At 43.4% G+C, this 16,618-nt stretch overlaps 2 protein-coding genes across 2 annotated transcripts; both read left to right on the top strand.

Moving 5' to 3' along the window:
• Positions 1–1,102: 1,102 nt before the first annotated feature.
• SARC_01658 (hypothetical protein) lies at positions 1,103–8,867 on the top strand (the record flags this gene model as incomplete). Its single annotated transcript, XM_014304607.1, has 13 exons — positions 1,103–1,275; positions 1,584–1,684; positions 1,939–2,085; positions 2,852–2,997; positions 3,201–3,328; positions 3,625–3,736; positions 3,928–4,167; positions 4,472–5,818; positions 6,298–6,417; positions 7,044–7,178; positions 7,685–7,860; positions 8,160–8,235; positions 8,679–8,867. 13 exons carry the CDS (start codon positions 1,103–1,105, stop codon positions 8,865–8,867), a joined length of 3,090 nt encoding a protein of 1,029 aa, XP_014160082.1.
• A 185-nt stretch (positions 8,868–9,052) lies between these two features.
• Positions 9,053–15,689, top strand: SARC_01657 (BUB protein kinase; the record flags this gene model as incomplete). Its single annotated transcript, XM_014304606.1, has 13 exons — positions 9,053–9,164; positions 9,360–9,519; positions 10,200–10,369; positions 10,710–10,839; positions 11,399–11,508; positions 11,832–11,983; positions 12,747–12,824; positions 13,057–13,152; positions 13,414–13,574; positions 13,918–14,095; positions 14,513–14,619; positions 14,893–15,033; positions 15,439–15,689. 13 exons carry the CDS (start codon positions 9,053–9,055, stop codon positions 15,494–15,496), a joined length of 1,653 nt encoding a protein of 550 aa, XP_014160081.1. The 3' UTR covers positions 15,497–15,689.
• Positions 15,690–16,618: the final 929 nt, after the last annotated feature.

Genomic DNA, 16,618 nt, shown 5'->3' with positions numbered 1-16,618 from the left:
TGAACTTCAATACTCTTGTAGGGAATTCGAGACGGCGATTTTAAATGATGAAGTTGATGACCCCTTGGAAACTTGGCTGAGGTAAGTCGCTCGTCTTTGCTTTAGTCGACATATTCCATTGTCCGTTTCCTGTTGATTTCGTGCCGGTGGGGGATGCTCTTGCCGCGATGATCAAGTTCCGACTGCAAATATAATTTTTGGTACATCCGGTGAAGTTTTACTCACTTGGCCTTATCATCCCTTGGTCCAAATTAGCTACATTTCATGGTGTCGACAGGAATTCCCGGATGGCAACAACGGAGATACACTGAAGTTGTATGAGCGATGCGCTAGGAAGTTTGTGGTACGAATTGAATTGCCGATAGTCCAGTAGGTTCTACCTGCCATCGAAAATACTGAAGCTCTGGATTTTTCCTGATCGTATTGGCTGTGTGTGACAGTGTCTCCTTTTTTGGATATGTATTCCATTAAGACCAACCCTTCAAATGCGTGCTCATCGACAGCTTGTGTACTTTTATCGATCAAATATCTAGGGGACTTCGCTTAGAAACTCTTTCACATTGTGAGATTGCAACTGCTGATTCTGGTGTGCGGAAGATTTCTTTCCGCCACGACTACTAAATGCGCTAACAATTTTTGTATGCACAGGACTACGAACAATACCGCAACGATACGAGATACCTCAGAATCTGGCTCAATTTTGTAAGTTTGTGATACTTGTGTAAGGCGCATGACCAGCTGAGTGCTGAAAGTATAACACAAATTTGATCCAACTATATGTATGTATGTATATATATATATATATATATGTCTGTGTGTGTGTGTGTGTGTGTGTGTATATGTGTGTGTGTGTGTGTGTTGTATGTATGTATGTATGTATATATATATATATATATATATATATATATGGCTCTATCTTTGCTCGCAAGGGGTATGTGTACAGTTTCTCAAAAGCCAAGCGAATTTAAAGTTGGCTAATGTCTCATCAATTGCTCGAGACACCAAAAGTACATGTATCCGCGTCAGTATGTTCTAGTATTGTTATTGGAAGCAGAACTGTAAATACACTCGCTCAAGTTTTTTTTTCGATCTTCATTGACTGATGGAATCGCGACAGGCGGACGGCGCGACGGATCCGGTGGATATATTCAAGTTCTTGAAGAGCAGGGAAATCGGGGTGACCCTTGCTTTATTGTACGAAGCCTATTCTTTAGCTCTAGAGACGAAGGGGAGTAAGAAACAGGCCAGTCTTGTATATGAAGAGGGCATACAGAAGTAAGTGTGTGATGTTTTATGAAGTCGTCGAGGCCGGTATGAATCCCATACTTCGAGTGTGACTATTGGATTGCCTATGCCGCACCAGTGTCTTTATGAGTAAATTACGCACGCTCGTCGCAAACTTGTTAAGATGGCGTTTTATCGAGCCAGCATACTGTAGGATGTCCACCGTTCTTGCGGTTGCATAGCGGCTGTTACCAGTGCAATGGACTTGCGCTCTTGAAGACCAACTAGGAAGTGAAGTATCGTGTTGGCGGAATCAGTTTTTTATTTGTTTAACAATTTGTACTTTCGCTATATACCAGTAATGCACAGCCTCTGGAACGACTGAAGCGACGCCACCGAGAATATCAGATGCGATTGACAGAGGATCTCAAAGCCAATATGGAAGCGATGAGCTTCGGAGGTGAGTATGTACATGGTTATCAAGGGCGCTAAATATGCGTCTGCGAAACCTAATATCACGCTTATGTAGCGCATTGCAGCTATTAATTAGAAGAGCACCAGTACTTCACGACCGAATAGAGTAATTTAAAAGTGCCCGTCAACCATTACTCACACCTTGCCATTTGCGTTGAAACGCAATTGTTACCGTTAACTTTACTCAAGTATATCGCTTGTACTGGTAATTGCCATGTGTCATTTGATTTTTTTTTGTAGCCTTGGCGGATAGCAACGATGGTCGTAAGACACTTGGTCGCCTGGCTCGCACTCGCAACGGATTGCTGCCAGTACATCATTCGCGCGACGGCCACCAGCAGCAGAGCACACGACCTTCCACTAAGCGACGAGCAAGTAACACTGGAGGTGAGATACATATATAGGTATACGTTTATATGTTTATATATATATATATATATTTATATTTATTTATATACATTTATATATATACATATTTATATATATTTATATTATATATATATATATATATATATATGGCTGGAGTCCTGTGTCTGCGCTGTGTCTGTGTCTGTGTCTGTGTGTATGTATATAAAGCATATCAGTGCACGCGCGTCCTGATTGTGCCAACATATTTCACGCTTTAGGTATTTGTGCTAAAGGTGTTCCTTAGTGAAGAAAACTGTTATCTACTTGTTATTGGAGAGGATGGATATTTGGTTAGGATTACAGGGACTGTATTGAGCAATTTCTTCCCCTTAATATGTCGTAGAGGTGCTATCAGGCCTGTGCTTTATCGATGACAGTTGATCTGGCCATCATAGTTGACATTGATTTCTCACGAACGCCTTCCCGCTATATGATAATCTCGTCCGAAAAGAAATCACACCCGCTCGCCAGCTGGTCTTTGTGCTTCGTGTTTGCCGTGTACGATAGTGAAATGGCGTGCAGAGGCGATAATATATTTTGCAGACAATGCAGCGATGAAAGTGAAATTATTCGCCCTGTACTTCTGATAAAATCTGCCTTTGTCACGTAGTTGCTGCTCATTCGTACCTGATGTTTGGCTGGTCTAATGAAATATTATGCTTTGTATTATTTATAAGGACTATAAATATACCCTACTCTGCTCTGTATGTATGCGAGTTCTAATTGAATACCTTTTGATCGGTAGGTGTTTCGGTGTTTGTGGATGACGATGAAGAAAACCAACCGCCCAGTCAAGAAACAGCGGCGAAGGTTTGGAGCCACGTGCCGTCAGGTGCATCAGTGCGCAAAGAGAACACACTAACTGCTGGGCGGTGGACTGGAGGTGGAAGGGTATGTTTACATCAACTCTTCCCTTGTTAGTAGGCTTGCAGTGCCTTTTAGCTCTTTTTGCTCATAGCATGGACACAGCGCTAAACGGCAGTGCGTACTATGACATAATGAGAAAATAATCATGACCACTATAGGAGGTGGAAACGCACAGTGGTCATCAAACCCACAGCTTTCGGTATTTATCTGTGCACCAATTCATGCAGAGCGAGGACGCCCCGGTTTCTGTTGGATACCACCCCCTCGAATTCCCTGTCTTTCACGATGAGAGCAATGAAGACAGTGCGGATCGCCACTCTTTGCCCGCTCGGATGCTGGATCACACCGGTCCCAGGTATGCGGCAGTACACGGACTTTGCTTTTTAAGATAAGCTTTCACTACGGTGCATTCTATCTTTAGTGGTCGAGCATTGCCTATGGACCATTAGGTAAATACTTCGGTGTTTTCTCTCTTCGTTAGACAACCATTGCTTGTCGACCGCTGGGCATCCGTATTCATGACTGACTCTGACCGTACGTAGCTTTGATATCACATTAGTGTACGTGATATAGATACCAAGAAAATGCGGTAATTGTGATCTAGCAAGCTTTTAGAGTATATAAAACCCGATGGTCGTGAATGTTCAACAGCCTGCAGGAGTCGAGAAAGCGAGGAGAAGAGCTCATGCAAAACCCGTTGCAGAATTTTCGCAAGCCTGCGAAAAACTTTGATGGTTCAGGGGCATGGGACCAGCTTGACAGGGTACGTTGAGTTGAGCCCATACTAAATATCCACTTTTCAGTGCAGTTCTTCGTCATATTTCGAAATGCATCCGATCCTACCGCATGCTTTTGTATGGTTAATTCTGATGAGGTTTTTCTCAGTCGGAACTGTGCAAGTTAATAGCTAAATCACTACTTGCAACCTATGTACTATTCTGTGTTCGAGCACAGCTACCATTGGTTGATGCGAACGGCGGCGAGGTAAGTATCGAGGAAGTGCGTGCACAAAGCTCGGCATACAAGTACACGGACAGCGGTGCCAATCCCTCAGCGAACATTAAGGGTGGGGAACCGAATGTAGATATGGAAATTGACACGGATGTGACATCTCAAAAACGACCGCAAGATGACACTCATACTCAGCCCATCCCACGCAAAATACTTGACTTCACAACGCCAGCACTAAACCAGGTGATTTTTGTCGATATTACTAGTGTCAGATCAGCTGTGACTGAAAAAATGTCAGTGTATTCTGGCTCAACGAGTCTTTGCATTCCGACTTCGGTAGTTGTATACATGCTATATGAGTAGGGTCATATTTAAGTATGAAAACCTTACTGCAACGCAAGCGTGTATCTTCAAGTACGCAGATGGGATCATTGCGGATTTTGTCAAGGTTTGTGACCTTCTTTGCGCGAGCCCACTTCCATATTTGAATGTTCCAATTGCCTCTTCCCCTAATATACAATGTTCTCGATTCTCGGTACCGACACAGCTCAAAACACCGCTGTGTGTGTCAAATAGTATCAACGCCGGCAGAGGAATATTATTTTCATCGTCAGTATCCGATAGGCATGTCGATAGCTCAGCAGACCTTGCCCACAGTAGGCCCACGAATAGGGATGCAATAACGTCTCAGAAACGTCTAAAAATAGATGCTGATTCTCAAAGGCCTAGTATGTCAGCTGCCTCAAGCTCGGGACAGCCAGTGCCAAAACCTCGACCGACGGTTAAAGGTGTTTCAAGTTTGCAAACCCCCCCTAATGCCGATACAGATAAATCTAACCCTAGCATATCCGTACCAGCCTCTAAAGAAAACGTACCAAGCACCAGTGTAGATGCATCTCCTTCCAGCACAACCGTACACGCCACCAGTGAAACCGTACCCACCTCCACTGCAAACGTACTCGTCAAGCAATCTGGAGAACCTGTATCCAAGTCGGGTTCGCCCGCATCCGAACCCGACATACCATCACTGACCGTAGGAACGGTTCCAGCTATACCCAACGAACCCTCAACTACCGCACGACAGGACCATACAGCTAGCAATACAGAAGCGACCAGCAATGCGAGTCCCTTATTAAGCACAAGCGAGAGTAGTGCAGCGGTGACTGATAGCAGGCCTGTGAAGGAAGTGGGTGGTATCCACTCGGCACAATCTGCGAGCAGTATCTTTGTGGATGAGCCTTCCATGAGCGATGTGAACGAGGTGGATACGAAGAGTGTTTCCACTCGCGAGTCCGGTCCGAACGCTTTGGGCTTTGACATGTTCATGGATGATACTGAGAAGCTGGATGACGTTGTTGCGGGGGCTGCACACTCTGTAGAGGCCGATGCAAGGTCTAGCCCCACACCTGCACTCGCACCGTCAGGTATAAACACTTCTTCGAACGCGCACGGCAAGATATCCGATGATCTTTATAAGAAGGAAGCAGCACCACTGGTAGTTGTCACGAGCCTTACGAACGGTAACTCTCTCCCCGGCGGTGACCATCAAGAAACACAGCGTGATGAGTCAGTGCACACAGCGAGCGCATCACATCCACTAACGGGGACAAGTAACGAAAACGCATCTGCTGGTGATGAAGAGCTGAAGGGTGAGCAAGGTGTGGTTATTAAGCGAGAGGTCAACGCTGCTAATGTGTATGAGGCTACGAGAGAGGGTGGCGGTGATAGCCCACATGTGGGGTCTGTGGATGCGGGTGGTGTCGGTGATTTCCGCGTGCCGTTTGAGTCTGGACATGTCGACGGTGACCAGGAGCACCGTGAAAATGCCCGGCCCAATTTGGATTCCTATCGCATAGGCGACAGTGACGAAGAGACTAACGACGTTGCGAACAAGGTGGGTGGCTGTCTGAGTCGTATAAGCGCACCACTGACTACAAATTACACATTCGTGAAAGGCTTTATTGCTTGGGATCGATTCGATAGGATTATGTTGTGTGTATATACTGAAGTTGCCAATGCAGCTGAAGTACACAATTGTGACGACTTGATTGTCTGCATATCTCGTCCGCACCTTTTATGCTGTGCGCTGTAGTTGCCTAAGCTGTCTGAACGCTCTTAAGGCCACAGTCCACATACAACTGTGAAACTAGCTAATTTCTGAACCACATCTGTAAATACAAGTTTGTTGATTCCAGTTAAGATTTTGACTCTACTACCCAGTCTTCTGTATGCTCTCCCTCCTCTTTGTTTACCAAGTAATCCATCTATGTATATGTGTTGATGTAGTTACAAAATCGTTGTTGATTCGCTTAATCTATCTTGATTGATATATCTACGTTAACTCTGTTGAGCTCTTTTTGTTACTTTGAATAGGAGAAGCACCCGCCCATCTCGCCCACTATCACTACCAAACTGGCCACTGCGGATCTTTTCGACATTTTCCGTTCGCGACCGCTACCCGGGGACGAAGATGGGGACACCCTGCACTCAATGGTAAATGATATGCGCTTCGTTTGTTGAGCCTGTCCAGTTCAGTGCATGTGCGCAGCACGATGGTGCAATTGTATGTGTAGAGTTTTTATAATGTAGGCGTGCTATGTAATTTTTCCTTTCATCAAATATTTAGATCCTCATAGTGATGAATGATTCTACACAGATCTGCTCATCCGCACACCAACACCACACACACAGACCAATTGTAAGCTCGAGCACTATTGGTATTCAATACGCTATATATACTTAAGACTTACTCGTCACTCATCTACACACCATCTGCTTATTGGCCGGTCCCAGATGTTGCATTGTCTGCCTACCAAAGACAGCAAGCCTAGTGTACTCACAAATCTAGCAGGCCAGATGAATAGAAAATCGGTTCTGCTCCCTGAGCCGTTCCTAGATTATTCGGTTGCTCAAGTGCTCAAACGTTTTTCTCACTCACCCCTTCTTGCGTTGTGTATCATCTACTCACTCAACCTCACTTATATGATGCGATTGCTTACATACATATCATCTGCTCACCCTGCCTTTCCTAGATTGTACAATTGCTTACATATATATCATGTACTCATTCTATTTTCCTCGGCGCTGCAAACGCTTACATCCATACCAAACTCGCTCAGCCTTTCCTAGGTGGTGCTGATCGCCCGGTTTCCGCCAGCGGAGTGTCTCCGACCCACAATCGCGACTTCAACCACCCCATGTTTGGCGCAGACAAGACCGCCTCATGCAGCACCTCCACAGCCGAACCATTCCAGGTAGGTAAAGTGAGCAGGCTTATCCACAGGTGCCGAGGTGTCAAGCAGTGTCGTCCCCCCATGGAGCGAGATATTTCTATATAACTGGCTGAGATAGCTAGTTTTCGTTGGCTTCTGATTGTACAGACATATATGATTGGAGCTAATCCGTTGTCTTATCACAAATTATATGTAGTCCGGAACTGTGCTTTCAATCAGCGCTGTTCATGCTTGCAATGAAATCGCTTGCGTACATTGGGGAGTCTCGGGCGGAATTTCGAATAGTATCTATTACAGGCTCATTTTAGACTCGGTCTATCAGGAGCCGGTGCACTTCCGCAGTACGATAGTTACTACTTCTATAGACATCTCTAAAGCCTTGAATCAAGTGTACTTTCGTATTTCGCTGGTGAATCCGCATACTAGTTGGTACAGCTTTGCCAGTTACAACAAAATATTTGCATTGTATGTGTACCTTTGTTTGTATCAGTAGTTTGATCCGATCTCTATCCCCCTAAATTCTACAGATATTCCAGGACCCCACCATGACGGGCACTATCCTACCACTCCCACCTCCAGCGAAAACTGCATACGATTCGCAGGAGAGTGAAGAATTGTCCAACGCAGTGCTAGCAGAGAGTAAGTCAATCTTCCAGGACCCAGAAAACAACGAGAATGACCCCAACGTATTCGATGGTGCCAGGTATGTGCATTGAGTATTTAACCGTTCTTATCGCCTTCCCTGTGGTATGAAGGTGGCTACATACAATGCTTTTCGTCACTTCCAGTGGTGGGATCGCACATGATGCTGTTGTTGATCGGTGCTTGGCCTGTCGTACGTCTGTTTTTGGTGGGGATTCTGCGTGTGGAAGGAATGTGCATATGGTGGAGATACCGCGTTCTGCTTTTTAGAAATGTACTCAAGCATCTATCGTGAGTGCTTGGTAGCTGTCTCGAAATGCCTACCAAATCTGAGAAACTTCTATCCTATTCACTACCCAGGAAAAACCCAACAGACCGGGTGTCTCACTTAGTAATGCGGACCGAAGGCGAACGCAAACCAATCACTCCGCTTGAGGTAAGTGAAAAGCGTGCATTGACTCAGCAGCCTAACAATATTTTTGCAACTGCGATGTCATCTGTTTCAACGCAATGGTATTGACCCCCTACGGCAAGGCTTCTTTCAACCACGCTGCTTCTGTAGAGAGAAATCATGCGTGCAAAGGATATTATTCATACTTGTCAATCTAGTTGGTCGTCTTCTCAGCACGTCTATACGTCAACAGTTTCGCATAGGTGAACTTCAAGAGCGATGTCGCTTACGATTTCACATATGAAGTCCGTGTGTTGTGTGAGGTTGTATCTAGGCTTCCAGCCAACCTACACTTGTTTATAAATCGACACGTGACAAGCGACAACGTGTGAGCCCAGCCCTACGTTATTTATTATAATTATTTGAGAGAATATTCATCTATAGGTCCTTCTTCATTTTCCGCTAAACTTTCGTTGTGTCTTCCTCAGGTTGTACCTGACGAAGTACAAGATATCGATGAGGATCAGAAAGGACAGGGGGACATGCTAGGCCAGTCAGAGGGTCGTGTGACTAACGCGGATGTACTGCGAGAAGGTGGTATGATGCCTCTGGACTCCAGCTTCAGCCGATCGCCTGGGATTAAATCCACAAGCGGCGACGTATTGGCAGACGGGTAGGTGATGTCCTAAATGTTAATTCTTTGAAATTATGCTCTCAAGAGTCTGGACGTACTCTATTTATGAAGTGACTGGGATTTCGCATATGACTCCGCTGCTATGTGGCTTCTCAGTGTGTAATGCGGTACATGAAGTCGCAATGGCTTATTCGGAAGGATGGTGTGGGTGTCTAATTGATGAAACTCATGGATGTGACCTTTCTGCACGCCGTTGACAGAAATATCATCAGATCCACAGCCAACGCTGCGAACGAGTCGGAATTTGAAATCTTCACGGAGAATGCTGAGCCACTTCTCGGTACGGTATATATTAGACTGTTGTTGGTGCCGGGCTGCCTTCCAGTCAAGTGTTGTAAAAAAAATCTTACCTTAGCCACGTAAACACAAATTTTGTGATCAATAATGTCTCAAGCTCTTCGTTCTTCTATGATGATACATTACTGCATGCACACATTTAATAACATTTCAAAAATCGATACGTGGCCTCTTCCAGTAGTGGCGACTGAAGAAGGCGATGATGACGACTTCGTTGTTTTTGAAGACCACACGGCCACGGCACCTGACGCATCTAGATCACTCGCCGCTATTGGACATCCCCTTCAGAAAGCCGATAGCGCAGATTCTGCAGTAGATTCCGATGAGGATGTATCCAGGTATCATATATACTTATATGTTTATTTATTTATATATTTATTATTTATATATTATAATATATATATATATATATATATATATATATATATATATTTTATACTCATACATATATACATATATGTATATATGTATGTATATATATAGATAGATAGATAGATATATATATATATATATATATAGATTTAAATGTTGGTATTTGTATTTGTAATTATATTTATGTATATGTATATGGACGTATATATGTATAGATTTATGCTGCTTATGTGTGCCGTCATAGTTATATGAAGTTGTGTTTATGTGGAGTCTGCGATACCTTTTCCCATGTCGCCCTCTAGCTTTGTATTTTGTGTTAATCGCTAGCTCCCTCTCTGAGTAGCACTCTGGCTGCTCTGGCTGAGTTACCCACTAGTTGATCGTGTAGCATTAGTCTGCGTTTAGCCTAGTGATGGGAAGATCTTGATTGTCATCAGCACGGCGAATCAGATTACATAGGCATCAATTTGTGTTGGCTGACGAAAGTAGCACTTAACAATAATGAGTTTGAGCTGTCTTATCGAATTTGTCAAAAGTTCGGCTAAGTAGTAGAAGGAAAAACTTATCTACACAATCTGTCAAATAGCAGGTGCAATTCATGATTAATCAACCTCTGCACCTTCGTATCTGAACTCGCCTATCGCAGAAGCAGTGAAGTGGCCCTCAACATAAGTGCTGGTGATAACGCGTTGGCACCGCACATGTCCAGTGTGTTAAGAAGCAAACGAGGATCGAATCTAAGTCTCATTCTCGAGACCAGTCGGGACGGAGACAATGCTATGGAAATGCACACTCCTGCGCCTGTCCAGGAAAGCGGTATGTGATTTAATCTCAAATTCTCAATTATGACACGTCTTTTTAAAAAAGAAGGCGTATAATCTCAATGCCTCACTGTGCGTATACCTACGTTTCTCTCGAACAGAGTGTGATGCCACTTGCATGCTATTAATATTGAAAAACATGGTTTTAAAATGAACCAGGCTTTAAAAATGGGCTGAAGGGTTACAGATTGTGCTGTAAATAGCATATACCGCTCAGACTCAGTAATCCAATGAAATTGGTTGGGCACTGCAAAGGCACAATTTGATCATTTCTAGTGCTAGTTGATTTAGACTTACAAAGGCGACTTGCTGTACAAACGGTCAAACTGTTCCAGCCATCACAGCAGCGGCAGAATCAACTTCATTGGTAGATGAGCCCCTTGCGAAGACGGAGGTAACCCTGCTCAGCATCGATGCGGACAGTGATATACTGCGCAATCCGGTCTCGGATGAAAGTCTGCTTTTGTAAGTGCAGTACTAGATACGATTGTGTAGTGGTATTTGCGCAGACTGAGAGTGTACTTGCTTGTCAGTATACGGTGGCTGTGCTCAGCATCGATGTAGACAACGAATACTGTACAGTCCCGTCTCGAAGGAACGTCTGCAATTGTTAGTGTAATGCTGGATGCGATTGTGTAGTCGTGTTTGAACAAAATTCGAGTGCAGGCTTGCCCGTAGAAAACAATCCTGCTAAGCTAGCTACAGATGTAGATATTAAATTCTCGCTAACCCGTTGTCGAAAGAGGTCGGTTGATGCAACTGTAGTGCGGGACATGTGTGTTTGGCAGGCGTCTAATGGGAGCAGTTCTCACTGTTATACTTATCAAAGCAAGAGCATGTAGGGATTAGTAGGTAGTGCTATGTGATACAGACGAGCAGCGTATGTCTAGACGAGCAGCGCATCTGCCTGTCGCGTATTTAGATTACTCGCATATGCTACATCGAAACGCATGTGGTTATCACCTCAGTAAGCTGCGTGTATCAGCCGAAAGTGATACAATTTTCAACTCAACTTTCTTCGCAGTATGAATGAACACGTGCTAGGACATGTCCAAGGGTTCGTTGGATACCACCAATCCTCCGAGTCCTTGGCGATACCCTTCGACTTCCAGGTGCCTGGCTCCTTCACATTGGGTATGTTTTTGTTGTCTCGTCACTCTGTGTACATGAAATTGTAGCAATGACATCGTATGCAAGTTATTTCGCAACGTGGGTATGAACTGAGTGAGCATACCCTGAGCCTTGTTAGTTTACTTTTTACGCTCTCGACCTATTATATACTACTGTGAACTTTAACCAGAGCTTCTGCATCGACAAGTCCCTTACGAGGTACAAGCTTCTGAATTCTCTCGCATATAGTGTATTACGCAAAAGTGGAAGCATGAGGCGTATACTGCATAGCGCTACATTACGCTCACATAACCTTTGTCCGGCGTACACGCATACTACGCCCACAGCCAACGGGGACACAGTCTTCATTCAAACGGTGCTAAAACCGGGTCGAGAAAAGGCCGACCCTTCCATGTTTCTACTGGTCACGCCAGACGATGAAGACGCGCCCGATATCACTGCAATGCTGGACGACTGTTCGCAAAGCTGTGGGCTCTCGGTAATTGTTCGAACGCAATCTCACAGAGATTGAGTGCGATTGAAGATATATTCAGATATGATTGGGCAATTTTATTTCTGTGTTTAAAAATGTCACACCGCACGACGAAATAGCATCCGATACTACGGTTAAGCAGGGCACTGCTCACAAAAGGCGACTCTCTGTCATCTTTCGAGCGCATTGAGATTCTCTCTACATAATTTTGTGTGTAATCAACTAATAATACGTGTACTGAGATATAAGCACTACCTGCATCATGTACGTTACACTCTCCTGAATCGCACGAGTTTATTTTTTGTTGTCAATGTATCCTCGACTGTTGTAGTACATGAAAATACTGGTACAGATGAAAAGAAGACTTGCGAGTTGTTTAAATATATTCGCCGCTCCAAAAACTTTTCCAATATAATTTCGAATATACTAATTTGTATATTTATATAGCGCAAAAACACGGTTTATTCGTGGATGTACGTTGTATCCTGAGTTGTTGTTCGGGCATGTATCTCAATACTAAAATCGTGGGCTGGGCTATCTCAGTAGCGAATGCCTACTTACTTCTGTTTTCAACGAGATTATTGTCCCACGGTGCCAAGAGCTCGGTCTTGCTATTTTAGACTACACTATTGGCATTTGCATACATTTACCGCTTAAAGGCTTGGCACGAGTATCCCTTGTAGTCGTCCTTTTCGCGATATTTACTGGATTTTTGCTGCTCTACCAACTAACGATACACCACCCTCCGTACAACTTATCCCCATCGCAGGTGTCGCCATCACCGTCAACATGGGAATTCTATCTATCACGGACATTTTATTCCAGATTTGAAACGTCTCCACAACAGGTGAGGGCGACGGATCCCTTCCGAACATTTGCTTTCATTTCGTGTACCACTTTGATTCGCCCATGGGCATGTATTCAAGTATTTGCGAATGTTATGATGTATTCTGCATGCATTATGGCTCAACGCAATCACGGAGACGGTAGTCCAATATCCGAATTTAGAGTTTAAAGTCTGCTGCATACTTGAAGTTTCTAATAGCGGAGTATGTATCATATTTTGCTTCAATTTGCAGAGTGGATACAAGGCGATCCCTTGGATGACAACCTATCACGTATATCGCAACGCGCATATGTACACGACCGCCCACTCTGATTACTGTACAATCCAGGTAAGTCTACTGGCGGTATTTGCTTTCCATTGCGATGCAGTAAGAGATTTCAATCTCACCTAGTATTATTTTGTGGGTTTAGATACCAGTCTATTCACTGTTGGTATTACACGTGGATACGTACTAGTTCGCATTCTGCAATATACTCACCGTTTGATACGAGACTAGTTCACAGTTCTTGAGCAGCACGCTACATCATCTCTGAGGTGGACAACACATAACTTAGTGCATCGGTCTAAACTCCCATTCACTCACTTCTAGGACCTTATCAACTCCACTCACTCCACCGGTGAGCCCTTGGAAGAAGCCATGGTTCTCTTCTACACGATCGAGCTTCTCAAAGCCGTACAAATCTTGCATTCCAACCAAATTGTCATCAATGGATTCTGCTCGGATAAAATACTTCTCCGCCACGGAAACATGTGAGTGGTGTTCAACCACTTTCACTCCTTTCTGTATAGCTGGAAGTGGCCCTCATTCCTTCCTGTGTACACCTGTATGCTATCCTTGAGTCTTACAGCGGGCGTTAAACGTACATTCTGCTGAGTTGCATACTGGCGAATAATAAGTACAAGCCTGCCAGCTCACTCGGGCTTTGGAATTTTACATGGAAGCATTGTAAGATGATTTTTCAACTTACATACGTACCCCCACTCGAAAGGATATCAATGGTGCGGTGTTCTTTATAGTTGTGATGTTTATATCCTTGTTATACGCCCAATCAATAGCTGAATCGCCACCAATACCATCTTACATGCACATCAGGATGTCACTTAGCGATGTTTGGGATGCCGATGGTTCGGGAGGATGGGAAGACCATGGGCTTTTTCTGGAGGACCTCAGCAAAGGTATCGATATGAATCTTTTCTCCAACGGCACAAAATTCACCGGGCCGATGCCACGCTGGGGATCAATCCCCAACCGAGAGGAGTGGTCGTACGAGGTGTGTAATCAAGCTTTCTGTAATCATGCGTGCATGTCAGCGTGTTTGAGTGAGAATCCAGTCACCAGTGTTAGCTGGACTGAGTACTTGCGTGCCCAAGCTTCCGAAATTTTCTCACCCGAGCTGATGTCTTCATAGAATTCAACCCTAGAGCGGGTGAATGTGTGGTGTGTGCACGGAATACGCACGGACCAGTTGAGCGCCTAGTTTGAGAGATCGCATGAAATTTTTGAATCCCCTGGATTCTGAGCGTGCGGTTACCTAGTACACACGCGAAGGTACAAGCAGAATAAGGAATTATAATCCCTTCGTCGGCAGACATCGTGTATATAGATCTATTGGCCTATTTAGACATCCCGTCGGAATTTTTTAGTCTATATTTCACTTTCTAAGATACTATTCATCGTACTTTCTCAGGTCGACATGTTCGATGTGGCCAATACCATTCACAAACTGATGCATGGGTCCGGCCTGGCCCTGAAGAATGTAGGCAAGCAATGGATGCCGTCTACAGTTGTTCCGAGGTATATAAACCTTAAAGCCCCTTTTTTATTTATTTATTTTTTCAATCGTTGTTGCCGCCGCAAACCGATGTATACTGCTAAACCCTTCACACGTGGCAGTATGCTCACTTTACATCGTTCATACTTTTTATTAGTTAAATGAATTGTAAACACTTATTTGTGGAAACGTGTGCCCTCTCACAAAATTAGTGTGCGCGCACAACATGTATTCTATACATGTATCGGGTGAATCGTGACCACTTACTCGGAAAAGGACACAACCTCCCTTTATAGTACATGGCGCGTTGAACTTTGGAATAGTGTGCTTCGAGATCTCATCAATTTCGAGGATGGTGCTGGGAAATCAAGTGCTCAAGCGGTGCAATGCTTACGGATTGATTTGGAGTCTGTCTTACAGAGCGATGAAGATCTGAGGTACGTTATAAAGACACACCTTCCCTCGTGTCAATTAATCTTAGTGCGCGTAGTCCAAATACACTTTGATATCCGAAACAATCCGCTATTATTCCGAAGATCGTATGCCACTCTTTACTGTCACTGATAAGATCTTCAGCACCTGCATTGGAGTATATTATGGAAACGTCACTGTGATTTCTCATTTTCTTTGTCTATAACGTAGTATCAATATATGTATGCCTAAAAGTATATGCATAAAAACCGTTATCCGTACTAAATCAAATAGTGATCGAGCCACTCGGAAACTTGTAGCACGCATTCTTCACCACTTTATATCCCAGTTTGATTTAGTTGCACACACGCATACAACATACCAAAATCTACTTCGCCTTCCTAATGTCCTTCAATTTTCTACAACTACAGTCGGCGCATCAAGAAACTATTACTAAGGCAATCGATAACCCTGTACAACAACAAGTAAGATATTGCCCTCAGTCGATCTCAACCCATTGTCCCAGAGATCTGGAAAATAACGCATCAATGGATGAACTAAATACATGTACCAGTGTGATGTACGTATAACCCCCGACTTGAAGTAAAAGAATGTACTAAAACAACAATTTAGAAATATAATTTAGGGTAAACACACCCCAACTATGCTATTAAACAACGACTCGCAATTTATTGACCCTTGTGTACGCATATTGCGAAAGTGCCGAGACTATCATACTGATAAATTCGATTGGAATTTATACTATGCCGATACATTGTGCGATCAGTGTTAAACTAAGGATTCAATTACTCTTAATGTCTTCGGCGTACAATTAAATCAGCAGCAATGGGTGTTATTTGGCTGGGCAAAGACAAGTTCTTTGAAGAATACCATCGCGCCTCTATCGGTCGTCATGCATATTTGTGTATATTATCGTTGTATAAACATATGCGTAGGTAAACTATCCTGTGTTTATACCCCGTTTATTCTAACTACATTAGCTGACTGATAAATAAACATTTTCGACTCAAACCCGAAACCTATCCGCACTAGTTTGATAGTAAACGTAAACATAGTGTACCATTTGGCTTGAGATCCTGAAGCCGGACAGTCGTCCACTGTGAAACCTCCTAGTAGATAATTTATATCTCGAATGAACGAAATCCGACAAACACAAGTGAAGCCTCTAAGAATGTTTTTACCTTGTATAGTGAGCTATCTATAATACGCTTCAAAATGTCCCGCAATATCAAGCCCCAAACCACAATACAGTTCCGAAATATCATAGGGTAAGAATGTCACAACCCCATATGGCTGCCCTAAGATTCGTGATATTTATTGTATTCCACACTTGTATATGTATCTACATACGAATTTATGATTATAATACGCATATTAATTACTGCAGACGAGTTTACAATTGTAAGTGAAGTATACATGCACACAAAAGTTCATATATATATATATATATATATATATATATATATATATATATTGTGTGTGTGTGTGTGTGTGTGTGTGTGTGTGTGTGTATATATATATATATATATATATATATATATATATATATATATATATATATATATATATATATATATATATATATATATA

Source organism: Sphaeroforma arctica (genome assembly GCF_001186125.1).
Source record: "Sphaeroforma arctica JP610 unplaced genomic scaffold supercont1.68, whole genome shotgun sequence".
Taxonomy (NCBI): Eukaryota; class Ichthyosporea; order Ichthyophonida; genus Sphaeroforma; species Sphaeroforma arctica.
The sequence above is the reverse complement of the archived record's forward strand: the minus strand, read 5'-3'. Positions and strand labels throughout refer to the sequence as shown.